Source organism: Plecotus auritus (genome assembly GCF_963455305.1).
Source record: "Plecotus auritus genome assembly, chromosome: 2".
NCBI lineage: Eukaryota > Metazoa > Chordata > Mammalia > Chiroptera > Vespertilionidae > Plecotus > Plecotus auritus.
This window is the reverse complement of record NC_137771.1, coordinates 25,116,903-25,142,822: the sequence shown is the minus strand read 5'-3', so window position 1 is coordinate 25,142,822 and position 25,920 is coordinate 25,116,903. Positions and strand designations below refer to the sequence as shown.

Below are 25,920 nucleotides of genomic sequence, written 5' to 3'. Positions count from 1 at the left end.
TACACTGAGATGATAGAAGAAAAATACAGGAAAGAATCTGATGTGGTTGTGGAACTTTTGGATCATTCCTACCTCGGTCCTTCTCAATACATGAGATAATAAACCAGCCTGCTATCTAAGCTAATTTGAGTTGGTCCTCTATTACTTAGCTGCACATTTGCTGATACACGGACAGTGCCCGTGGTAGAACAGTTTTTGCCTGGTAAGGGATGACAGTAAGTCTACAAACTTGAACGATCTCTGGGAGCTACTGCCCTGGTCCGGTCCACTGACCTCTGGTCTAATGAGAATGATGACCTTGTCCTGGGTGAGTAGTGACAGTGACTTGGAATATCATCTGAATAAGCTTGAAGGATTTACAGAAGGTCAGTTCACTGAACATCACGTAAGTATGTCCCTGGTGCTGGGATCAGATGGATACATCAGATACAGTCCTTGCCTTTAAGGGGCTCACAGCGTAGTGGGAGGGACGATCGCCTGCCAGTGGTGAGTGATGTTACAGTCTCCATAAGGTCCAGAGGCTGATGTGCAAGGTGGCTGGATGACACTTCCTGGGGGCATTTTGAAGGAGGATGAGAGAAGGGTCAGAGGAAAACAACATTTCTAGGCAGAATGAACAGCCATACAAACTAAGGGCAGCATCGTTCTCTCGGGGAAATGACAAGTCATTTGGCGTGATGGAAACTGGTCATGTGTTTCTGAGCAAATTACTTGACCTCTCTGAGGCTCAGAATTCACATTTATAAGAAAAAGAGAAAAAGAAGAAAGAAGGAAAAATGGTTGCAAAATTAGGTAGCACTATATATGCAAGCACAGTGCCTGGCATGTATTAGGTGCACAAGAAATGCTCTTTATTATTCCTCCATTGTTGTCACATGGTTCTAATTCATTATCTTCTCGGATCCAGGTGGCTTTCTTCCCTTTCTCACTCATTCCTGAGCCTCGTAGGGAGCCCTCCACCCCCACCCCAACTCCCACAGACTTTTCCTCGGGCAGGAAACCCGAGCCCACTGCCTGGCCTAAGATGGCTTCTAGGGCTGGGTGGTTTGTATTATTCCTTCTCTTCTCTTTCTCTCTCTCTTTTTTCCCTGAATGCAACAAAATAAAACCAAACAAAAAGCCCAACGCCTGGCGTGGCTTGTCGGGGAGTTATGCAAGTGTGTAAAAAAATAAAATAAAATAAACATTGAGTTTTCAGCATTTGGGGCTGTTTGATTAGGCAAGGAGCAGAGCCAAGGGCCAGTGAGACATAAGGAAGGCTCAGGGCAGAGGGGAGCGGGGAGGGGCTGGAGAGGGGGTTGGAGGGGGCCCAGGACCAACTCGGAAGTGGCTGTTTGCCTCCTGCAAATTTGGCAATGCTCTGGCTAACTGAGCCCAAACGTAGGGCATTCGGGGCTCAACTGCTCCACTTTCTCTGGCCATCCACCATCCTGGTTCCCTGGCCATCTGGACACACGAGGGGTCCTTCCATCGGTTCCCCTGTCACTGTAAAAGACACTGTGCTCTTTTCCCAGTCGTCAGGGTTGCCCGCTCCTCTCCTGAGAAGGAGATTCCACAGCCTGTCTTCATTACCCACCCCCCTCCCCACCCCCACAATCAGTATAGCTTTTCTGCTCTAACTCACTCCTGCTCACTACAGTTTTAGCCCATTTTCCTTTACCCTAAGTGAAGCTGGAGGGCAGCTGGGAGCCACCCTGAGAGCGAATCTCACCTGCCTCCCTTCTTCAGGCTTGACTTCAGCACCGTTGGCAGGTGTCTGCAGCCCTTCAGGACTCATTCACAAACATTTAAAGAGCCCCTACCATTTACCAGACAGCTGAAGCCTTTGTTTCATTGACCTCTCAAAACAGATGACAACCCTGAGGCTCAGAGAGGTTGAGTAACTGCAGCATGGCCACACAGCTGGTAAAGGATGGAGCAGGAATTTGAATCTAGGTTTTACTTCAAAGTCTCCCTCACTCTCCTACACCAGTTTCCCGTGGCAGTGTCCTCCCCGGGGTTCTAGGGATCCTAGAGCCCCGTGTTTTCTCTGAACTGGGAAGATGCTCTTGAACACCTGATCCTGAGAGGAGGAGGGCGTGGCCAGGACTACAGACCCTGTTGCGCTGGTTCCTTGTCACTTTCCAGGATCCTGATAGGGAAACTGAGGTTTCCAGAGGCTCCTCGGCCCTGTTCTGCCCCCAGGATGCCTGGAACTGCAGCCACTGCTCTGGAGTGTGGAATCCCCGGGGTGCGGGGCCGGGTGAAGGGAGGAGCGAGGGCAGAGGGTCTGCGCCAGGGTCCAGAGCGCGCGCGCGGCTGCCAGCCCTGCGCCCCAACTGCGGGCAAGGGCGTGCGGGAGGGGGCTACGAACTCCCGGGCCTGGCGCTCCAGTCCGTTTTTTCCTGCGGATCCCGGGAAGGGGGGCCGGTTCGGGGGTGGGACGGCAAAGGGGGGGATTCCCTCCCTCGTGCGAGCAGAGGACTGGCCCCTCTCCCGGCTGGGAGCTGCGGCCGAGGAGGCGCGACGGAGAGAGCACGAGCTGGGGCGGAGAGCGGGGAGTGGACCGCCGAGCGAGGCATTGGGGAGAGCGAGGCCGAACCGAGCCGCCCAGAGGACCGATGCGCCGGGTGGGGCGCTGGCCCCGGAGGGCGTGAGCCGCTCGGAGATTGAGCAACTTGGGAACCGGCGGGCGGAGCGCGCGAGAGCCCAGGACAGTCGTGCGGCGGCGGGTGAACGGGCGCGCCCTCGCCCCTCCCGGGTCTGCTACCGCCGGGCTGGCAGCGCGGAGGTGAGTCCCCCTTGAGCTGCCCTGTGCTCCTTTCTGGCGCCCCTTCCTCGGGATCTGGGGCGCCACCGGCTCTCCCGTCGGGGCGCAGGCGAGCTGAGTTGGGGGGCAGACAGCGAGAGGGAGAGGACTTCTGGCTGCTCTCTGGTCAGCGAGGGCGGAAGAGGGCACCACTTGGAGCCCCTCCTGCAAGTCCTGCCGCCCCTCGCCCGCCCATGTCACCCCTCGAGCCAGTGGGAAGCCCCCTCCCGGTTGCTGCCTCGGTTCCCCTCAACCCTGCAGCCCCGATGGTCGTCTTCACTGGTAGTTCTGAGCGCCCCACGTCCGCCAGCCCTATTCACACCACCCCCATCCAGAGGCTTTGATTCCTGGTCTCGGCACCGCGGATTCCCCCAATCCTACGGCCCTTGGTTACCCCACCCCAGTTGCGCAGCTCGGCCCGGGTCCGACGTGGCAGGGGCATGCGTGTCCGCCCCCTTGCACTGCGGGGTGGCGCGGCTCAGTGGCCCGCGAGGTAGGTCGTTGAGCGTCGCCTGGCATTGCTTGGCTGGGGAGAGGTGGGTTGTGCGTTTGCCCCCGGGATGGTGGGTGCGAGCACTTGGGAGCAGGAGTTTTCTTAAGAAACTGGCCTCTCGGGCTTGGAGAATACTTGGATTTTGAGGGGCAGTCAGGGGACTTCAGGTCCGCCTCTCCTCCCCCTGCACCTGTCGGGCCTCTCCCGGATGATGGAGGGGCGTGTGTGTGTGTGTTGGGGGGTGGGGGGAGAATTTACACGCTTGGAGAGGAGATGAAGGGATGAGAAGCAGCCTTCCCCGCTGCTCTCCGTTTTGGGGGGCGAGCGGGGGACAGCACCTGCCTGACTTAGCCCTGGGGGACACTCTAATCCCGACAGGTCCCACAGGCACGCCCTTGGTTCCTCCCGCTGCCCCGCAATTCTTCGGCCTGCACCCGCCAGCCCACTCGGCGGCCAAAACTCTCCACCCGTAGCGGGTCTCGGGGAGGGCTAATGAGAAATGATGTGGATGGTTTACATTTTTGGGTCTGTGTCCGGCCCCGGATGGAATACTAATTTATCCTGAGAGTGTTGCAGGCAAGAAGGTGAAAGTTATTTCAGCCCTCGGTGGGGTGGTGGGGTGGTGGGACGAGTCCCCGCCCTCAGCTCCACCCCCAGCTATTCCCCCTTCCCTAGCTCGCATCCTCCTCTTCCCCGACCACCTAGCACGTGCATCCTCTCTCCTCCGTCTCCTGCCCCAGGTCTGCCTCTGCCTCCAGCCCTTCCCACCACCTTCCCCAGGCTGGGTCATACCCTCCTGCCCCAGCTCCCAGCCTCTTGCCCCACCCTCCAGCTCCCCAGTCTAGATAGCAAACCGGCTGGTCACTGAGTATGTTGTCACCTCAAGACCCTTAACCTCTTGGTGTCAGGAAAATGGGAAGGCTTTTACTTTCCTCCCCAGGAGTAAATGAGGACCTAGCACATGGCAGGTGATGAATGTGGATCCCTCACCCACACCCTGGCAGACACAAAATGCCCTTCCTCACCCCCATGGATGTCTGAGACCTTGATCACTGCCAGCAGTTCCCATTGCTGGCTCTGCCTGTGCAGAGTCGTGGGCCTCAAAAAAATGAACTGCTTGTGCCATGTAGCCCAAGGGACCAGGGAAATCAGACAGAGGAACTAATAGAAATGAGATGGGCGGGCCACTTAAAAGAAAGTTATCAGCTCCTATCTCACTCTCTCAGCCTGTCCTCATGGTTGTGCGTGTGTGTGTGTGTGTGCGCCCATTGCAAGTGTGTAGGGAGTGAGTGTTGCAGGGTTCCTAGTCTGAGACCTACCCAGCTATTTAAATCAGATTTCACATAAAATTCTGAATTTTCAACTTTTTAAAAAAACCAGAAGATCAGGCAATATTGAGTGGTTATTTCTGTCTATCTAGTGATGGGTGGCAGAGGCCAGTGTCCCTTGCTCCAGAGAAATTCAGATCTAGATCCTCCTCCCTACTTCCCAGCTGAGATCCTGGTTTGATGGTGATTCAGGTGGAAATAGACCATAATGTCCTCACTGGCCAAGACTGGGTGAGCATGGCAAGATGGGCTGCAGCTAAGACCTGGGAGATTGGAGGTGGGGGTAGAATGCAGAGCAGTGGTTCTCAACCTTTCTAATGCTGCGACCCTTTAAAACAGTTCCTCATGTTGTGGTGACCCACAGGTTGAGAACCGCTAGCAGGGTCACCTAAGACCATCGGAAAACAAAGATATTTACATTACGATTCATTAACAGTAGCAAAATTACAGTTATGAAGTAGCAACGACAATAATTTTATGGTTGGGGGTCACCACAACATGAGGAACTGTATTAAAGGGTCGCAGCATTAGAAAGGTTGAGAACCACTGTCCTAGAGGAAGGGAGAGGAAAGGAGCTAACCTTTGCTGAGCACTGCCCCTGAAGTGCCAGGTTCCATGCAAGGCAGACAAAGGGGATTCAGAGAGTCAGAGGAGACCTTTTCTGCACCCAGACCCCAGGAGTCCTGATCCCACAGTGAGACCAGAGAAAGGCTCACAGACCCAGGGTTTACCACCAGGTGTGTCTGGTGTGGTCTTCTTTCTCCTCCAGGGTCTGTCCAGTGTATCTGCCTGGGGTCCTCAGGCCTCCGTTTGAAAATGCTGTAATTATAGGTTAACCCTATCACTTTGAGTGATCACTTTGGGGCCAAGGCGATCAATGATAGAGATAAATACAAATATGGAAATTGCATAACAGTGCTCAGTGTTAAGATACGTATCTAGAGGATACAAAACTGTTTATATTACTTCTTAGATGACCATTGGAATGTAGGCACAAAATAAAGTCTTGGTCATAGAAAACACAACAAATATTATTGTCTTCCCTATGTGCCAAGCACCATTCTAAGCAGTTTCATGCATTAACTCATTTAAGCTATAAAAAACAACAACCGCCCTAGCCAGTTTGGCTCAGTGGATAGAGCATCGGCCTGCGGACTGAAGGGTCCCAGATTCGATTCTGGTCAAGGGCACATGCCTGGGTTGCAGGCTCAATCCCCAGTAGGGGGCGGGCAGGAGGTGGCTCTCTCTCATCATTGATGTTTCTATCTCTCTCTCCCTCTCCCTTCCTCTCTGAAATCAATCATATATATATATATTAAACACACACACACACACACACACACACACACACACACAACAACAACAACAACCCTCTTGCTAATAAGGAAACTGAGGCCCAGCCAGTTAATAAACTAGCCCAAGAACAGCTAATAAGTAGGAGAGCCAACATTTGAAACCAGGCAGTCTGATTCTGAAGTTTATGTCCTTGACCATCATGCTCTATGGCCAACCTCTGAGACCATATACTTGGCACTGAAGATCCTAGTTTGATAAACTGAAGGGGATGGAAATGTGTAGTGGGGGCTGGGGAGGGTGGGAAGGCTTTAGCAGGTCGTGCAGGGAGTGCTGGAGGGGCAGGTAGGGGCTGGCAGCTGACAGGCATTGGGGGTGGCTGGCCCTAGCACCAGGTGGGATCCATCAGCCTTGTGTAAACACTTCTCACAGGCAGCTTAACCACTTGAGTGTGTCTGGCCTTCAAAGCTGGTGGGAGAGGCTGAGGAGGGAGGTGCTAAGCTCCCCTGTGGGATAATGATTTATCTCCCATGCAGGTGGGCTCTCCTGGGGCCTCCCTGAGAGGCCAAGGGGAGAGGATTGGGACAGGGACTGGGAGGGGCACCTCCACTCCAGCAATACAGGTTTCTCATTTGTAAACCAAAACTCAGCCAACTCTCAGAGCAAGCCTGTGAAATAGGCCTATCTATCCCCACTTTATAGATGAGGAGACTGAGGTCCAGAGAGGCTGTGACTTGTCCAAAGATCTCTAACACGTGGATGGGAGGGTGATACTTCCCTGGCATCTACAAAGCTTCCTGGAGGCTGTTTCCTCCTGTCCCTGTGTGAGTGTGGGTGGGTGTGGGGCAATGCATGGGCTGGCCTCTGCTGTGTGTTGGGAGCACGTGTTCCTGTGAATGTGCAGCGGGGTTTCATCCTCTGACTCCCAGGTTGGGCTCCAACTTCCCAGACACATTTTGTTGGGGAGGGACCAGCTCTCCCTGCCCCCATCACCAGCCAGCAGTCCAGAGACCTGCTCTTACTGGGCTGGGGGATTATCCCCATTCTCTGGGTCTCTGACCAGGGCGGGCATAGCTGCCTCTTTTATCCTTTCACAAAGGCCAGGCCCGCCAGGTCTGCTGTGTCAGAGTTTCTGTGGCCTGGGGAAGCCTTACTTCCTTTCCTCTCGCCAAGCCCAGAGGGCCACGCAGAGTCTGCTGGCTTGTCGGGGCCACTGTTCTAGCTCCAGGACAGGTGAAAGGCACAGGGGTGACTCAATACCAGGAAAAGAAAGTTGAGGGGTCACCCACAGAAGGACAGAGATCACATCTTCAAGAGACACGATATAACTGCAGCATGAGGTCTGTAGAGTAGACCTAAAGGCTTTCTGTCAGAGCTGGCCAGTACTGGGCAGGGGTGGTTCCCAGTGACCCACAAGCTTGGTTTGAGGGTCCACCGTATTCCAGCTGCTTGAGTAGCCAGCTCTAGTCCCAGGGAATTCTGCAACACAGAAAAGGGAGCAGATTTCTTATATAGGGGCGCTGGGTGGGCAACTTATAATGTCCAAACATTCTGAGTTCTCATAGTCTCCTTGACAGGATGGTAGGAGGCATAAGTTGGGATGCGGGGGGGGGGGGGGGGGCGCCCTCCTGGCCCCTCAGAATTAATCCTTCTCTCTCCTCCCCCAACAGGTTGGGTTTTGGAGGTGTCTCTGCTAAAGTGACAAATTCTGCCAAGTGCCTTTGAGGAAAGCTCTCTGGACCACCTTACGGGCCGAGAAGTGGACTCCTCAGCTGAAATCATGGTGGAAGTGGGACACGGCCCAGGCCTGGGCCTCCTGCTGCTGACCCAGCCCCGGAGGCATTAGCGAGAGCCCTGCGCCACCCATCACCCCAAAGACCACCCCTCCTGCCAGGGGCCTGGAGCTGGCGAGTGACTATGCGGCTTGGGCTGTGTGTGGTGGCCCTCATTCTGAGCTGGATGCATCTCACTGCTGGCAGCCGGGGGATCAAGGGGAAGAGACAGAGGCGGAGTGAGTAATGATGGGGCTGGACCATGGAGGGCCTTGGAACTAGGGGCATGGTAGGGGGCTATTTGGGGGGCTAGAGGGCCTTCGGTGGCTTTATTCTGTGATGACTATTGCCGATTTGTACTTGTGTAGAGTACTTGATAGATTATCCTGTTTGTGGATCATCCAGTTTGTGGATTAATTTGTTGAGATTGTGCACTCTGTAGACTACACCTTTTGTCTATTTCCCCCTTTGTAGACTCTGCTTTCTAGATTAACCCCTCTCTTGTGAGGATCCAGTGTGTGGATTATGCCCTCTGACATCATAACACAAGCTCTGTGTGGTATCCATGGAGATGATCTCCGTCCCCCTGCTCCAGGATGCTTGGTTCCCTCCTCACCGACACTTCAGGGCCCTTTCTTTCAGTGGTGGCTGAAGTGCAGCCTCAACCCCTTTGGGCCAGGAGTTCTGCCCACCTGGTGGTAGGCAGCAGCCTTCCCTGCCCCGATTATGGGGCAAGCACGGTGGAGCTGGGAGCTCATGAGACTGTCCACTCCTATGGTGTTGAACCCTGCCCAGGGGGAGTCTCGGAGTTGCACTGGGGGCGGGAAGGGGAGGCACGTGGGCAAGAGTCAGGCCGTACCACCCTTCCAACCAGAGCAACTTTGCTTTTCCCTACTTCCTGTAAGATTCCACATATGATATCATTGGAAGAAAGGGTTCTCAAAATAAAATAAAACCATCATTGTACAGATGGGGAAACTGAGGCTTGGAGAGGGGAAGAGATGACAGTCCAAAGGACACACCTACTTCCTGTGGGCCCAGTCTTCTTGAAAACAGAGCTTGACAGAGTTCAAGTTGAACTTGTCCACGCTGCCCTCGCTGTCCCTCACAGAGTCCCTCAGAGTCCCATTCTAGGCGCTCCCAAGAGCAGGTTCTCTAGCCTCTGCCTAATGTTTCCAGTGATGGGGGCTCTGTACCAGCCCGTTGGTGTGGCCACTGCATGTGAGAGATGTGTCAGGAGTGAGGTGGAGGCCTGTATTACAGACCTGAGGCTCGACCCCAAGGTCTGTCTTTCAACATCCCCATCAGGGATGTCACGCACATGGGCAGGCAGCTCCTCTGAAGCCTGGCCCAGCCACTTCTTGCTTCCCTTTTGAGGCCCGGAGACCCAGGCTGCCAGTAGAGGTCAAAAGGCAGAGGAGTTTGGTTGGATGTCGATGGGAGCAGCCAAGGGCAGAACCCAGCCCAGGACAGAAGCTCAGAGAACTGGTGAAGCTGAAAATCCTAGCTTAACAAACAATTAGAGACGGTTAGGTTTAATTAGCATTGAAACCTTGATTTTTCCTCCCTTCTCATCTGTCGCAGCCAGCATTTTGGACTCCACAGGCCAGATGCAGTTTAGCGGTTTGTAATATCTCCTCCATTTCCAAGATGAGAGAAAGAGTGAGTGGAGCCGTTCACGCTCGTGTGATGTGCACTAGTGATCACACTGTCCCTCACATGTGCAGAGCCACACACCCACCTAAACCAGAGGTCAGACTTGTTGTTCTAAACATTGTACTAAAAAAAAAAAAAAAGCACTGGCCTGGCCATCAGAAAGGGCCTGGCCCCAGCCATGACCAATCGAATACAGCAGTTATGTCGCTTTTGATATAGCCACATCCCACAGCCTCGGCAGCAGTAACCCAGTTTTTATTACCAAGTGGTGTGTGACAGACATCCTTGATGGGGAGATATGAGAATGGGGTAAGGTGAGGGGAAAGACTTGGTGTGCAGTGAGAGTCTAAGAGGGACATAAGCTTAGAGAGAGATGAGTGTGCATGTTGCTGGGCAGTACTGCTTAAAGAATAACCATTAAGCTACAAGTGTCATTGTATGGGAATACAGTGAGGCTTGCATGAGATGTTGTGTACATGTAGTGAATCCTTTGTGAAATATCAAGCTCTCTGTTGACTTCAGGAGGCATGTGATTGTTACATAAACAATGTGTGGACCATTTTGCCCTAGGGCAGGGGTGGGCAAACTTTTTGACTCGAGGGCCACAATGGGTTCTTAAACTGGACCGAAGGGCCGAAACAAAAGCATGGATGGAGTGTTTGTGTGAACTAATATAAATTCAAAGTAAAGGAGCGGAGGGGAGAGCGAGAGAACCCTCCGCTCTTTCGGCTCCGCGGGCCGGATAGAACAGCCGAACGGGCCGGATCGGGCCCGCGGGCCGTAGTTTGCCCACGGCTGCCCTAGGGTGTCCAGGGAAGTGGCGGAGAAAAGAGAGTGGAGCCAGACATTGTGTTGGCTTCTCTGGCCTCCTGACCACGTGGAAGGGCACTGGGCAGCCTTCGGGGCAGAGGCAAACTTGCGATGAATATGAGCCTCAAGTCTGTTGACTCTGTCCAGCATCCCGTGACTGACTGTTGATAGGGCCCCAGAAGCCAACGGATATAATTCTGATCCAAAGTCACACACAAGTTTTGAGCCCAGAAATGGCTGATTTTGGGGTACAAGTGATGGCCTCCCTGCATTGAGGGGCAGAAGTTGAGCAAATAATTCTTTTTTCTATTTTTAAAAAATATATTTTATTGATTTTTTACAGAGAGGAAGCAAGAAAGATAGAGAGTTAGAAACATTGATCAGCTGCCTCCTGCACACCCCCTACTGGGGACGTGCCCGCAACCAAGGTACATGCCCTTGACCGGAATCGAACCTGGGACCCTTCAGTCCGCAGGCCGACGCTCTATCCCAGGGGTGGGCAAACTTTTTGACTTGAGGGCCACAATGGGTTCTTAAACTGGACCGGAGGGCCGGAACAAAAGCATGGATGGAGTGTTTGTGTGAACTAATATAAATTCAAAGTAAAGGAGCGGAGGGGAGAGCAAGAGAACCGGATAGAACAGCCGGATCCGGCCCGTGGGCCGTAGTTTGCCCACGGCTGCTCTATCCACTGAGCCAAACTGGTTAGGGCTTTAATTTTATTTTTTTAAATATATTTTTATTGATTTCAGAGAGGAAGGGAGAGGGAGAGATAGAAACATCATGATGAGAGAGAATCATTGATCGGCTGCTTCCTGCATGCCCCACACTGGGGATCGAACCCACAATCTGGGCATGTGCCCTAACCAGGAATCAAACTGTGACCTCCTGGTTCATAGGTCGATGTTCAACTTCTGAGTCAAATCGCCTGGCCAAGCAAAGAATTCTTTAGCTATGAGTTATGAACCCTCAAAGGGCGTCTTTCTACTCTTCTACTTACTGAGGACATGTTCCCACATCAAGCCTCCTGTTCACTCACCCTTACTAGCACCTACCCTCTCCTGACCACCTTCCCACCTACATTTTCTGCCCCTCATGGAGCCCTCATTCCTTCACCATCCCTCACATTGAGTGCCCCTCCCTCACTGAGACCCTTCTCCCATCAGATTCCTTGGTGTCCCCACAAAGCCCCCATTCCTTCCCTGACTCCTCCAGAAGCTGCCCCCACTTCTGTCCTTTCTCAGAGCCCCATCCTCCATCTGGAGCTTTTGTCCCCTCTTGCACTGACCATCACTAGTCCTTCTTCCCTCACTGAAGCCTATTCATTCCATGGGCCATTCCACCAACACTCAACCTATGGAGCGTGGCCTTAGTCATAGAAAAGAATCCTGGAGAAGGGAGGGAGGGGGGACAATCTCAATCTCGTGTCTCCATGCTACAACAGGATGAAGGTGGAGAGCTGGGAGGGCCCAGAACCAGTACCTCCGAGTTGTGTTTTTAGAGACCAGTAGATGATCTCTAGGCAAGGGGTGGAGAGTGGATGAGGGTGAAGGCATTCCAGGCAGAGGGGCCAGTGTGTGCACAGGTGTGGAATTGCGGGGAGGCAGAGACTGTTTGCTCAGGAAATGGGGTACAGCTAGGAGTCATAGATGGAAAAATGGTTTCTAAGAGGGGTTCTGGGGAGCTCTAGGGTTTTAACTGGGGCAGCTGTGCTCATATCTATTTTATACATGGAAGATCTTTCCTATTAAAAAGAAGGGTTGTGCTGCTAAAATGAACAGCCCAACACCTCTCAGGACAGAGCACAGACAGCTGCCTGGGGCCTAGGGAGTGTTTTAGGGGGATGATGCTCCAGAAGTGGCAGAGGTCAGACGGTGGGGCGGGGTGCTTTGTACTCGCCAGGCTGAGGAGTCTGCACTTGACCTGCCTTGAGCTATGGATAATCAGGGGAGCAGCAGGTCCAGCTGCCCGACAGAGGGCAGGTGGCTTGAGGTAGGAGGTAAACAGAATGCATTTGGGCCCAGGTGAGAAAAAGTGAAGGTCTAAACTAAGCTCCCAGCTGAGTTAAAGAATGCTGGATCTTCCCAGGAGGCATACCTGGGGATGACCATGGGCACCAGGAGTAGATGCCCACCCCCTCACTGAGGCCCCATTCCCTGTCACCACCACCCCCACCCCTACCAACTTAATCCCCCCAACTTACTAAGTCTAGTTCCTCCAAGGCTAGATACCACCCCAATACCAAGGGCATCCCTCCTCTGGGTCATGGTGAATTCCTCTCCACCCCTCATTGATCTTCAGCCAACCCACCCTGAGCCCCCATTCCTATCCAATGCCTCTCCCCACACTCTATCTATCAAACACTCAATTAGCTCCATTCATATACCTGCCTCTCTGAGCCTCTGTCTCACTCACCATATCCTCAGCCCTACATTCTGGGGGGACCCTCATCCTTTCACTGGGCTTGCATTCAGAAATGAGACAGTCTCCGCCCTCTAAAGCTCTTTCTAACAGGGAAAAAAGACATTTCAGAAAGATATTAATGACACGTGGTGATGTCTACCACGATGGCTTTAAGTATGGGGGCTGTGGGAACACAGAGAAATACTCCATCCAGACTCAGCAGGGAGGCAGGATCAGGAGAGACTGCCTGGGGGAGGTGACTTTCGTTCTGAGGCTAAAGCTTTTTAGGAGAAGTGGAGGAGCTGAGCCTTAATTCTGCAGGCATAGGGAGCTATTGAGGGACTTTAGGCAGGGGTGTAACACCCTCAGAGTTTTGGTTTTAGGAAGATGAGTAACTGGGAGAAGACAAGCCTTGGGGAGAAAGGTCAGTGGCCAGAAGCCATTCTTCAAGGAGGCAGGGCCACTGAGCCACACTGGGGCAAGACCTGATTATAGGGACATCAACTTGCAGGGTTTTGGACAAGGATGAAGGAGGCGGAGAAGCAGCAGAGGAAGTGAGGAGGGCACTTTCTCCTTGCCTTCCTGGCTCAGTGAGATGGGCTTACTGAGTGCTCAGGAGCAGAGTGAGAAGGGGGGCGTGGAGGGCAGAGCTGTGTGAGGAGGGTTTGTGAAGAAGGGAAGAAGGCGCCACCCCCTCTCTGAGCCCCACCCTCCACTGAACCCACCCAACCTCCTTGGCCAAGCTATAGCCCTGCAAGACTATCCTCTGCATACCCCCCATCAGCCCCCATCATAGACACAGGAGCTGGAGGGAGCTTATCAAACGGAATCTGATCGTGCCCTTCTGTGGTCCCTTTCCCTGCCAGCAGAATAAAGCTCTATTTTTAAAAAATATATTTTTATTGATTTCAGAGAGGAAGGGAGAGGGGTAAAAGAGATAGAAACATCTATGATGAGAATCATTGATCAGCTGCCTCCTGCACACCCCCTACTGGGGGTCAAGCCTGCAACCCAGGCATGTGCCCTTCACTGGAATTGAACCTGGGACCCTTCAGTCCACAGGTCAATGCTCTATCCACTGAGCCAAACCAGCTAGGGCTAAAGCCCTACTTTCAAATCCATGAACATATAGGATGTTCAGTGCCTCAGAGCCTTTGCGCAGGCCATTCCTCCGCCTGGCACACCCTCTTCACCTAGCCGGCTGGGTAAGGGAGTGCCTTCTATTGCTCCTCCATTCACCACAGTGCATAGCCAGCCCTGCTCCCGCATTCCTGGGTGGGTTTTTGTTGTTACACCTCCACATTCCCAGCTCCTAGCAGCTCTGGGCATGTGGTAGGTGTGCAGTAAACAAACATCTATGGGATGAATTAACTTTGGCTTTTTCCTTTGAATCATTATGCAACACCCCTAACACCCACCATCTTTTTGGACATCACACCTAACCCTCCCACCCCCACCCCCTGGCTCTCCATCCTCTCCTTGCCCATTCAATTTGCCTTGCTAAGCTGAGAACACCCTTTGGTTCCTACCCCCTTGGTAAGCATTCCTTTCCTCATTGAACTCACCCCTGCCCATCACTAAACCTGTCTTCTCTTTGCTGAGCCCCCAAACCTCATGGAGCTCACCTCCCTAGTCCCTTGTCCCTGACCCTGGCCTCAAGGCCAGTCTTACCACCTGAGCTTTATATCTTGAACCTCCAATATTCTTGGGCCTTTAGCCTGCCTCTGAGTCTTCTGTCGGAGTCTCTCTCTCAGCTGGTCTCTCCCCTTTCTTTTTCCATGTTCTCTGACTCTCTCTGCCCCTCTCCTTGCTTTGCCCCCACCACTGTCCCTTCCCCTCACTCTTCAGCCCACTGTGGTTTGGCTCTCATCCCTACCACTCCACCAAAACTGCTTTTCTCAAGGGCACCTCCTAATGCAAGGTCACCTCCTTAGATTTGCCTCAGAGCTCACGGCCATGGTCTCCTCCCAGCTCTGGTCCCTGTGATCTCTCCCTTTCCAACCTGGCTTCTAGCCCCACTCTCTCCTGGTCTCCTCCCACCTCTCCAATGATTCCTACTCAGCTTCTCTCTGCCCCTCTTCCACTGCTGAACATGAGTGTTGCCCAGGCCTCAGCCTTTTGCTGTCTTTCCAGCTGCACAGCTTCTACCCCGGGATGCCTTTCACTCCCATGCCTTTAACCCCAGTGACGGCTCCCGGGATGGATCCCAAATCGGTCCCCACCCCCCAGCCAGCTTCTTAAAAGGAGATGGCCCTGCTTCCTCACTTTCCTTTTACTCCTCAATCACTGCCCCTGCTCTCCACCCCCACCCAAGGCACCAGTAACCTATATGTTGCTGTTCTTTATGGGACACTTCAGCAGCATGTCGTGTGTGATGCCTCCCTCCTCTTTTGAGTGTACTCTTCTCTTGGCTTCCATGATGCACGATGCTTTTGAGTGTCCCCTACCTGTCTGGTTGCTCCTTATCGGCCTCTAAGCTACCCCGATTTTTCTGCCCTTCTCTTAAATGTCTTGTTCCTCTTCTCACTCTCTCTACCCACTCTCCTTGCCACCTCATGGACCTCCATGCCTTTAATGACTATTTACGTGTTAAGGACTTCATGTCTCAATCTCCAGCCATAATGTTTCTTTTGACTTCCAGACCCACAGGTTCAACTGCCTAATAGACACCTTCCTCTGGGTGTCCCACAGGAACCACAGCCTCAACACATTTAAAACTCAACTGCTCATCATTTCCCCACCCAAACCTGCTCTTCCTCCTGTGGTCCCTCTCAGGGTGAAGGGCCCACAGTTACCCTGTGACCCAAGCCCAACACCTTTAAGTCATCCTTGACTTGTGTTTTCCCCGACATCACCTCGTCTTGCTGATTCTACCACTTGAATGTCTTACACGTGTCTACTTTCTTCCATCCTCTTGGTTCAGCTCCATGTCTTTGAACCTGGGAGTCCTTCTGCCTCCAATTATGCCCTCCTTACAATCCCATTCTCCACACTACAGAGTGATCTTTCTAATATGGAATCCAGACCATGTCTCCTATTTTAAGGCCCACAGTGATTCCTCACTGCCTGTAGGATAATGTCCGAACTCCTCTCTACACATTTGAGACCCTTCCTCATCTGGCCCTGCTTCCCTCTCCAGCTTCCTGTCTGACCACTCACTCCAGGTTCCAATCGTGCTGAACTAATTTCAGATCCCCATGTGTGGCCCACTCTTTCTTGCCATATTCTTCATGGATCTGAAGGGAAATACACTCAGAGATTTGTTGTTGGTTGAATGGGAGGTAGGCAGCAGGATTCTGAGAAGGCCTTCTGCAACTCTGTCCCTAACAAAAGTGATAAGAAAAGAATAAGTGAATATGGGAACATAGCTATTGAGGCTTTAAACGGGACACCTGAATGACTTAAATTACTGAAACCAAGGCAAAAACCTAGGGGGAACATTCATTTCAACCATGAATGAAATAAAAACCTTGAGCAATAGAGGATTTAATATATTTGAAGTAGAAATGATATCTAACAACTCCAGTGATTTAATTAATTTGTAATACAGCTGAACAAAGGTCCAAAGTGGAAAAATAATCCCTAGGTTTCTCTCATGAATCCAATACAACATTTGGAGTATTTTTGCTCTCATAATAACTAAACCAAGAACAATATTAATTTTTAAATCTATTGATTAATAAAATACCATCAACTCTGTACAAATAAACCTAAAAATCAGTCTAGTCACACTTTCAGTTTCCACGTCCCCTTGTAATGTCCTACCGCTGGCCTTCTGCACCCTCTGCCTAGAACACATACTCTCTCTGAAGCCTTGTTCAAGTAATTTAGCTTCTCTTTTCTCATCTGTAAAAATGAGGATTAAAAAGAAAATAGCAGTACCTGCTTCATGGGTTGTAAGGACTAAATGAGTCAGTACTTGTCAAGCCGGAGAGCAGCGCCTGCCACAGAATCTGTTTCGACATTTACTAACAAGCTGCCATTATGATGATTTTGTTGTTATTGTTATCGTTGTGTTTGTTATTCTCCTCTTCCCTTCTGCTCACCTTCCTAAGTCTTACTCCTTCTCCTGTTGTGAGATCAAGGATCACGCATGGAGTGGGTGCTCCTCCCAACAGCCCTCCCGAGTGGGCATCCACGTCTTCCTTTTCCGGGGGTGGGAAAGGGAAGCTCACAAGATGCAGTGCTTCACCCTGGGTCACAGGCTGGGGATTGGCTCCAGGTCCGGCCTACTCTGCAGCCTGAGTTCCGCATCCTGCACAATCTCCTGCGTCTCTGTTCTGATGACCCAGCTCACTGTCTACAGCCTGTATCTACAACTTCTCAATGCTTGGCTCCTCCTAAGTGACTCATACCTACTTTCCTTCCTTTTCAACTTGCTTCTCTTCCTATGAGCCTCTTTTAGTGACTGGCCCCACCGTTCACCCATACCTTAGGCCTGAATACTGGGCTGCATTCCAGACTCCTCCTCCTCCTCCTGCTGTTGGTCCCCAGGACCTACTGATTGTATTCCCTAAGCATTTCTGAACCAAATTTTGTTTTAAGACTCATCTTTCTCACCTGGATGACCTGGTCAGCTTCTTTCCAAATGGTCCTTCAGTCTCTGGTCTCTTCCCAGGCTGCCAAGGGAACCTTTCCACCATGTCAATCAGAGCAGGTCTTGCTCCTGTTTAAAACTGGCCAACGGCTCTCTGTTGTCTTAAGAGAAAGGTCCCAAGAAAAACTCTGCAAAACAGGGTTCTGTGGCCAAATTGTTTGGAAAATGCAGCTCTCTCTGTCCTCATCTTGGAACGGCAGTTGACTCAGGAGCATCACAGAGGGTGCAGGAAGCCCTACAGTAAAGAATCTTGTTTAGCCCTAGCTGGTTTGGCTCATTAGATAGAGCACCGGCCTGTGGATTGAAGGGTCCAAGGTTTGATTCTGGTCAAGGACACATGCCAGGTTGCGGGCTCAATCCCCAACTGGGGGTGTGCAGGAGGCAGCCGATCAATGATTCTCTCTCATCATTGATGTTTCTATCTCTCTATTCCTTTCCCTTCCTCTCTGAAATCAATAAAAATGTATTTTAAAAAAATAATAATAAAGTGCCGAAACCGGTTTGGCTCAGTGGATAGAGCATCGGCCTGTGGACTGAAAGGTCCCGAGTTTGATTCCGGTCAAGGGCATGTACCTTGGTTGCGGGCACATCCTCAGTGGGAGATGTGCAGGAGACAAATGATCGATGTTTCTCTCTCATCGATGTTTCTAGCTCTCTATCCCTCTCCCTCCCTCTCTGTGAAATATCAATAAAATATATTTTTAAAAAATAATAATAATAATAAAGAGAGGTGATAATTTAAAAAAAGAAAAAGAATCTTTTTTAGAAAGTTGGACCCAGTGGTTCTCAGTCTTACCTGATGCAGTGGCCCCCTGTGATCATTTAGGGCAGTGGTTTCCAAGGTGGGGCACACACCCCACAGGGGGGCAGTTTGACTTTTAAGGGGGGGGGGAATTTGAGAATGAGTTATTAACAGTGAATTTTTTGCATTTCTTGTGGTTCTAGGGGCCTCATATACACTATATAAATATATATTGTGACATATTTATGCATTTTAGTTCTCTATTGTATGTTTTGAAACTTTATTTGCTACTTTTTCATATCACTTCATGTTATTATTATTATTTTTAACAATTTCTTCCTCAGTACTTCAACTGTCCTTTCGTTCTTTTCTTTTTCTCTTTTAGTGACTGGCCCCACCGTTCACCCATACTTTATGGGTGCCATGTTCTTTGGAAGCTTGTTTAGACGAAGTTAATGGCCTTTTAGGCTTCCTCCACGTGAATAGGAGTTCACTTTTTGAATAATAAGAATTATATGACATGGGGTGGGAGGCATCAGGATTTTAGAGATGCTCAGGTGGGGCATGGCCAAAAAAGGTTGGGAATCACTGATTTAGGGGGATCATGTTGCAAGGAATACTCTTTGGGAAACACTGCCTGGCAGGATCAAGTGCAAGTTCCTTAGCATGATTTAAAAGTCCTTTTAAGATAGGACTCCTTATCTTTCGCCACTCCCCTCCCCCATCCCTCCTGCACCCAAATTATCTGCTATTCCCCTTGGGTTGTTCTATATCTCTGTATTCCTGCTCCTAGAAGGCCCTTGCCTCTACTTCCTAATGGACAAATGCACTCATTCTTCAAGTGGCACCCCCTATGCAATTCCTTCTCTCTCTCCTTTTGGATCCACTGTTGCTTGGTCTGGTGGCTGACAGCATTTGCCTGTTTGTGGGTCTGTCTGTGCCACTGGAGGATCAGGGCACAGTGGCTAGGCGTCTTTGCCTCCACATCCCCAGCCCTCACACTGCATTTGGCACCTGGGAGGGGCTCAGTAAGTGTTGGTTGAACAAGTGGATGAGGAAACAAGATCAAAGGTATGCGGGGCTGGAGATCACACTACCTCAAAGAGTGGTTCTAAGCCAGGGTTGCTCAACCTCAACACCACTGACAGTTTGAACCAGATAATTTGTTGTGGGGGCTGCCTCATGCACTGCAGGCTGTTGACTGGCATCTATGGCCTCCCTTAGATGCCTGTAGTACCCCCCTCTCCAGTGTAACAATAAAAAATGTCTCTAGCCCAGTCGGTGTGGCTCAGAGGTTGAGCGTTGACCCATGAACCAATAGGCCCCTGGTTTGATTCCCTGTTAGGGCACATGCCCGGGTTGTAGGCTTGCTCCCTAGTACAAGAGATGCAGGAGGCAGCTGATCAGTGTTTGGCTCTCATCCATGTTTCTATCTCTCTATCCCTCTCCCTTCCTCTCTCTCTAAAATCAATAAAAACATTTTTTTTTTGGTGGGGAAAAAGTCTCTAGACATTGCCAAATGTCCCCTGGAGTAGTTTCTGGTTGAAACTACTGTTCTAGACATAGGTGATTCTAGTTGTCTTCTTGTCTCTGGGCAGGTGATGTTTTTCTCAGATAGTTTAACCCATTATCCTTCTTGTCCTTAAAACTTTCTCAAGGATAAGAAGCCTCCTTCCTCTGGAGAGGGTAGGGGTAAGTTCCAGGAAGGGTGCAGCTCCAGTAGCTTCTCTGAGGATGGTGAAGCGAGCCTGGCGGGTGAGCTTGTGTTGCGCCTGGAGCTACGGAGGCATTTAGAATGGATGGGAGCTCTTGCTCCAGGAGACTGTGCTCAGTCCCTTGAGAGAGGATCCTGGGGAGGTTCAGAAAGCAGTCTTGCAGAGAGCTGCCAGCCTGGCCTGTGCTTTCTGAGAAACACAGTGTTTCTGTAGGAGAAAAGTCCAATCAACTCGTTTCCCATCCTCGTGGGAGCCTGGGAAAGATTGAGCTCTCCCCTACGGCCACCTTCTCACCTTGTTCCACCTTTGCAGTCAGTGCGGAGGGGAGCCAGGCCTGCGCCAAAGGCTGCGAACTCTGCTCTGAGGTCAACGGCTGCCTCAAGTGCTCACCCAAGCTGTTCATCCTGCTGGAGAGGAACGACATCCGCCAGGTGGGCGTCTGCTTGCCGTCCTGCCCGCCTGGATACTTCGATGCCCGCAACCCCGACATGAACAAGTGCATCAGTGAGTGTGGGCAGGGCTGGAGAAGGGCACAGGGACCCGGTCACTGGGGGAGGGTACTCTGAACTGTTGGTGGCCAGCAAGAGAAGGAGGGGGGATTCTGAGATGAGGGAAGAGGAGGCTTCTGATTCAAGTATCTGGTTACTGGTCAGACATCTCCCCCAAAACCCCTTCCACATTTCCAACTCAGTGTGTCTGTATCAGAACTGCATCTCCTCCATCCAAACCTGCACCCACCTGTATCCCCACAGGCCACTCTGTGTCCCAAGCCATCACCCAAGCCATAGACCTGAGAGCCAACCTCTCATTTGGGCTATTCCCCATCCATCCAATAACTGAATCATGCGTGCTCCATATCTTTTCGTGTGTGTGTGTGTGTTTATTGATTTTAGAGAGAGAGGATGGGAGAGAAAGAAATAGAAACATCAGCGTACCAACATCAATTGGCTGCCTCCTGCATGCCCCCTGCTGGGGATCGAGCCTGCAACTCAAGCATGTGCCTTGACCAGGAATTGAACCAGAGACCTCTTGGTACATGGGATGGTGCTCAATCACTGAGCTGGGCTCCATCTCCTTTCTGTCCTCACTGCCATTGTCTGACCCAGGCCCCTGTCATCTCTCCCCTGAACTATTGCAATAGCCTGTTGATCTGTCCTCCAACTCTCAGCTGGTTTCCTTCCACCCGCCTCCACACTGCAGCCAGAAAGATGCCTCTGAGACACACAGCCTATTCCATCACACTGCTGCTTAAAAACCGCCACTGGCTCTACTGACTGCAGAGAAATTCAAGCCCCGGTCAGCCTGCTTTCACCTCTCCTTCTCCCCCTGGTCTCCTCACTCTTCAACTTTCTCGCACACCAGCCACAGTTCCCAGGCACCTGCTGTCACACCTGCATCCATCTTGACTGTGACATGCTGGGGATACGCGGTGAACACACTCCAGTGAACAAAACCAATGCCCCTCCCGTGTGTTCAGTGCCTGGGAGCTTAGGATGCATTTCTGGATCTCATATCAGTTGAGTCCACAACACCCCTGGAGGGAGACAGGATCTAGGTGATGGTACCTTTTTATAGCTGGTAACAGGCTGGAAGGAACATGACTGACCCCAGATCAGCCAACTGGGGTTGTACTCTCAACTCTGCTACTAGTTCATTGTGTGACTTTGGGTGTGTCATAACCTCTCCAAGGTCTCATATTTTAAATGGGAGTACTCGTTTTTACCTCTGGGGTTGTTGTGGGAGGCATATGTAAAGCCCTTCGCATCTGGCATTCAATAAATGGTAGCTGTTATTGTTCTTACTGTGTTCCACCTGCAGCCAAACCCAGGCATCAGAGCACAAGAGAAGGAAGGAGGGAGGGAAGCTGAGATAAAGCCACAGAGGCTAAGAGGCACAGAGGAGGGTGCGGTGGGCGCGGGGAGCTTGTGAGGTTGGAGGTAGGACCCTGGGGCTGCCCTCTTGGGCTATTCCCCATATTTGGGGTGGGGAGTTCCTGGCTGTGGCAGCTCCCGGGGAAACTGGCAGCCCAGGCTCCAGGTGCCAGAGACTGGGAGGAAGTTAGCCCTGCCCACAATCTGGGAAGGGAGAGATTGTGAAAGACCCTGCCTGCTCCTTCAACCCTGAACCCACCCTCCCCCCTCTTCCCCCAGAGGAGGGAGAGCTGGCAGGAGGGGATGGGGAGGGACCCAGGAGTCCAACCAAGGCGGTTCCTGGAACTTGCCTTGTGGAGGGAGAGGAATTTGCCCTGGGATGGCTTCTCTCCTCCAAACCCATTCTTTCTGCCCCAGGCAGGAAGAGATCCAGGGTTTGGGTCTGTGAATGCCCAGCAGTGGGGGAAGAGGAGACCACACAGCCACGGTCAGGGGGTCACTGTGTCCCTCAGTCCAGCTCTGACGAGGTGGCCCTTGGGGTTCCATGAGATGCTGGGATCCTCCTCTCTTACCCCCACTCATCCCCGGGGGTCCTGCCCCCCCCCCCACTCTGAAACTGGCTCTCTCCGACCTTACCTTGGGTTCCAGGGCCTGGAATTGAGTTTGGGTTGGGATTAGCTGACCCTGGTGAGGCCCAGCCAGCCCAGAGAGTGACCACTTTGGCCCTTTCTCCCCCCGCCCTGTCCTGTCCCAACACACCTCTCTGCAGTGACCACCGCTCTGGACCCCTGTCCTGCTCTCAGTGTGGGTGGGCCGGCACTGTGGGTGTTGGGATGGGGATGAGGGGAGGCTGAGCCAGAGGCCCCCACTCTGGTCCTCTCCTCAGAATGCAAGATTGAGCACTGCGAGGCCTGTTTCAGCCACAACTTCTGCACCAAGTGTAAGGAGAGCTTGTACCTGCACAAGGGCCGCTGCTACCCAGCCTGCCCCGAGGGCTCCGCAGCTGCCAACGGCACCATGGAGTGCAGCAGTCCTGGTACGGCGCATGGGCACTGCGGGCAGAGGGTCCAGGACCCCCGGAGGAGGGCGGGCCAGGGAGAGTGTGGCTGGGGCACTGTCCAGAGAAAGCTCACCCCACGACCACCCTCTGGGGTTTCTCTCAGGACTCTCCTGCCCTCTGGGCCTGAGCCCCAGGTAGAGAGCAGGTGGGAAAAGCGCCCCTGGGGCATTCTGTGACCCTCCTCTTCTTTCTCTCTCCTCTCCCTTCCTGCCAGCACAATGTGAAATGAGCGAGTGGTCCCCGTGGGGGTCGTGCGCCAAGAGGAAGAAGCTCTGTGGTTTCCGGAGGGGCTCTGAGGAGCGGACTCGAAGGGTGCTCCATGCGCCTGGGGGGGACCACGCCATCTGCTCCGACACCAAAGAGATCCGGAGGTGCACAGTGCGGAGGACGCCCTGTCCTGAGGGTGAGCTGCAACCTCCGCCTCCGCCTCCCCGGAGTGGGGAGCCAGGCCCAACCACAGAGATGGGACCACCTCCGCTTCCTGCCTGTTGCCCAGGAGAGGGTCTCAGGCCAGGCCAAATGGGGCATCCCCAACTCAAGACCCCATGCCGTGCAAACCGGTGCCAGGCCTGGCAGACCCAGAACTCTGTGTGGTGGGAGCTGGAAACTTCTGTGTGGAGATCCTTTCAGTGTCTCCATTTCTTCTGAGCCAGCAGCTGTGGGCGCTGGGAGGGCCCTGCGAGGTCAGATAGGCATGGAAGGGGGTGTAGTGATTAAAAACATTTTTAACATGCTTTTATTGATTTCAGAGAGGAAGGGAGAGGGAGTGAGAGACAGAAACATCAATGATAAGAGAGAGTCACTGATCGGCTGCTCCTGCACACCCCACACTGTGGATTGAGTCCACAACCCCCGCATGTGCCCTGATCGGGAATCAAACCTTGACCTCCTGGTTCATAGGTTGACCCCCAATCACTGAGCCACACCAGCCTGGGAATGGTGGGGGAGGGGGCTAGTGATTTGATCAAGGTCACTGAGCCTGCAGTGGGCATTGATGTGGTGGCTGACCCCAGAGGAGGTGGGGCCATCCTGCGGGTCCTAAAAACTACACTGAACCTCTTGGCCCTTTGGGATCCCAGGTCTGAGGAAGACAGGAGGAGGAGGGTGTGTGGTTTATCCAGGGGCGGAGGATGAAAAGGCTCTTGGGACCCCTCTCAGTGCCCATGTTGCAGGGTCCTCTGACGTGGCTGATGGTCAGAGGAGGCCTTAAGGGCGCCTGACTGCCTAAAGGCTCCTCCCTGCCGCCCCTGCCCAGTTTCCTCACCACTCCCCTCCTGGGGCCCATGGCCATGCCCGGGGCCTCCCTGCTGTGGCAAGATGTCCTGTGTTGAGTCTTCCTGCTGTTGGGTTGCAGGGCAGAAGAGGAGGAAGGGAGGCCAGGGCCGGAGGGAAAAGGCCAACAGGAACCCGAGCAGGAAGGAGAGCAAGGAGGCAGGCACCGGCTCTCGGAGACGCAAGGGCCAGCAGCAGCAGCAGCGGCAGCAGCAGCAGGAGGGGACAGTGGGGCCGCTCACATCTTCAGGGCCCACCTAGGGACCCTCTTCAGCCTCCAGGCCTGTGCGGAAAGAGGGACGGAAGCTTTACTGAACTGGAGCCCTGGAGGGCAACATGTACACACACTCTGCACACATACATGGACACATACATACACACACAGCGACCCCCATGTTCAAACATGGAATCAACAAACATGCAGACGTGTTTATGCACACATGCACACACACACACACACACACACACATTAACACACATACACACTCAAGGCTACCGGAAGACACTTCTATCCCTCGGACCTCATGATATGAACAGGGCAGGGAGGTGGACAGGTCACCTCCGCCAGGAGGAGGCCCCGGCAGCACACATTTGGTTTGCGATGCTCCCTGCGGACACGGCGGAGAGAACATTTCCCGGCGTCCAGGCCCAACCTTTGCCGAGGGGAGCCTTCTGGAGGAGCCGGTAGGACCAGCCCGCGTGGCAGACAGGAGCCAAAGCGTGAGGACTGTTCTGCATTTCCAGCTGTGTGACTTGATCGTTGTTACCCATCCATGATCCACATCAGGGCTGCCCCGACTCTGAAAACTGCTTAAAGGTTTATTTCCAATTAAAAACAAAAACTAAATGACCACAGTGGCCCCAGGCACCACATTCTTTTTCAGGGTACAGGTTTTGGTGGGGCACGATTGGGAGCAGGAAGAGACAGGGCTGAATTTTAAGAGACCCCTGCTGGTCCCCTGGACAGAGCAGGAAGAAAATTTTGGGGATACTCACGGTGGAGCCCAGAGTGTGGTCTGTGGACCAGCATTGACAGCATCACTGGGCAACTTGTTAGAAATGAGACTCTCGGGTCCCATCCCAGACCCGATGAGCCAGGTGTGCATTTTAACGAGGCTCCAGGTGACTGGCGTGCACAGTCAAATTTGAGAAGCTCTAATTACCTCTAAGGATGGCGGGATTCTGGTCAGCTGTAGAGGAGGACTTTCCGTCTGGGAGAGGTGCCATCTCTATTCCGAAGGGCCATAGTGGCGCTCCTAGGGAAGGGGTGCTCAGGCTCTCTGAGATGGTTGGGGACAGTGGACCCGAAGGAAGGACAGCGGGTGGAAGACATCTTGTGGCATTTGGAAGTGTCCACTGGTGGCCATTCATGCACCAGGCTCTGGACTGTTTGTTTGCTTTCAGGAGGGGAACCAGACATGGCCCTTGCTCTTATGGAGCTTAGAGGTTGGTGGGGGTGACAGAGGTGAATCAAATAATTATTCGAATAAATGTGTAATTACGATGGGGCAGAGTTAAGGGGAGGCAACCACAGGCACGTACACGTAGCTATGAAAGTGAATAAATATAAAAGACTTGATCTCAGGAAAGTTTTTCAGAGGAGGTGATATTTGAGCCGAGCTCAGGACAAGTAGAAGGCGTTCAGACGAAGAGAAGAAATGGCATTCTAGACCAGTGCTGTCCAATAGAAATACGTAATTTACATTTTTCTAGTAGCCACATTTAAAGAGTAAGAAGAAACAGGTGAGATTAATTTTGATTATATCTTCTATTCAACAAAATATAGGCAAAATATTATCTTTTTAATATGTAACCAATACAAAAAACTATTAATGAGATCTTTTACATTTTTTTTTGAACTGAGTCTTTGACACGGATTTTTTACACTGAATTTTCACCAGAAATAGTTTAGCTAGATTTAGATATCATAAACATTAACATTGAAAAGTGAATTCTCATACTCATGTTGTTTCAAGAACAGTTGTTTGCCAATATTTAATGTTCTTTCAATTTAATTCATTCAGTTTTTCATTTGCACAAGCCATGCTTCAAGTGCTCACTAGACACATGCAGCTAGTGGTTTCTGTATTGGGCAGCATAGTTCGATATGGAGGGCACAG

General features: G+C 52.1%; 1 protein-coding gene across 1 annotated transcript; it reads left to right on the top strand.

Moving 5' to 3' along the window:
* Positions 1-2,488: 2,488 nt before the first annotated feature.
* RSPO1 (R-spondin 1) lies at positions 2,489-24,631 on the top strand. Its single transcript, XM_080656034.1, has 6 exons — positions 2,489-2,770; positions 7,573-7,913; positions 19,910-20,101; positions 22,355-22,504; positions 22,743-22,931; positions 23,883-24,631. The coding sequence occupies exons 2-6, from the start codon at positions 7,820-7,822 to the stop codon at positions 24,059-24,061; spliced, it is 804 nt and encodes a 267-aa protein (XP_080512160.1). The 5' UTR covers positions 2,489-2,770; positions 7,573-7,819; the 3' UTR covers positions 24,062-24,631.
* Positions 24,632-25,920: the final 1,289 nt, after the last annotated feature.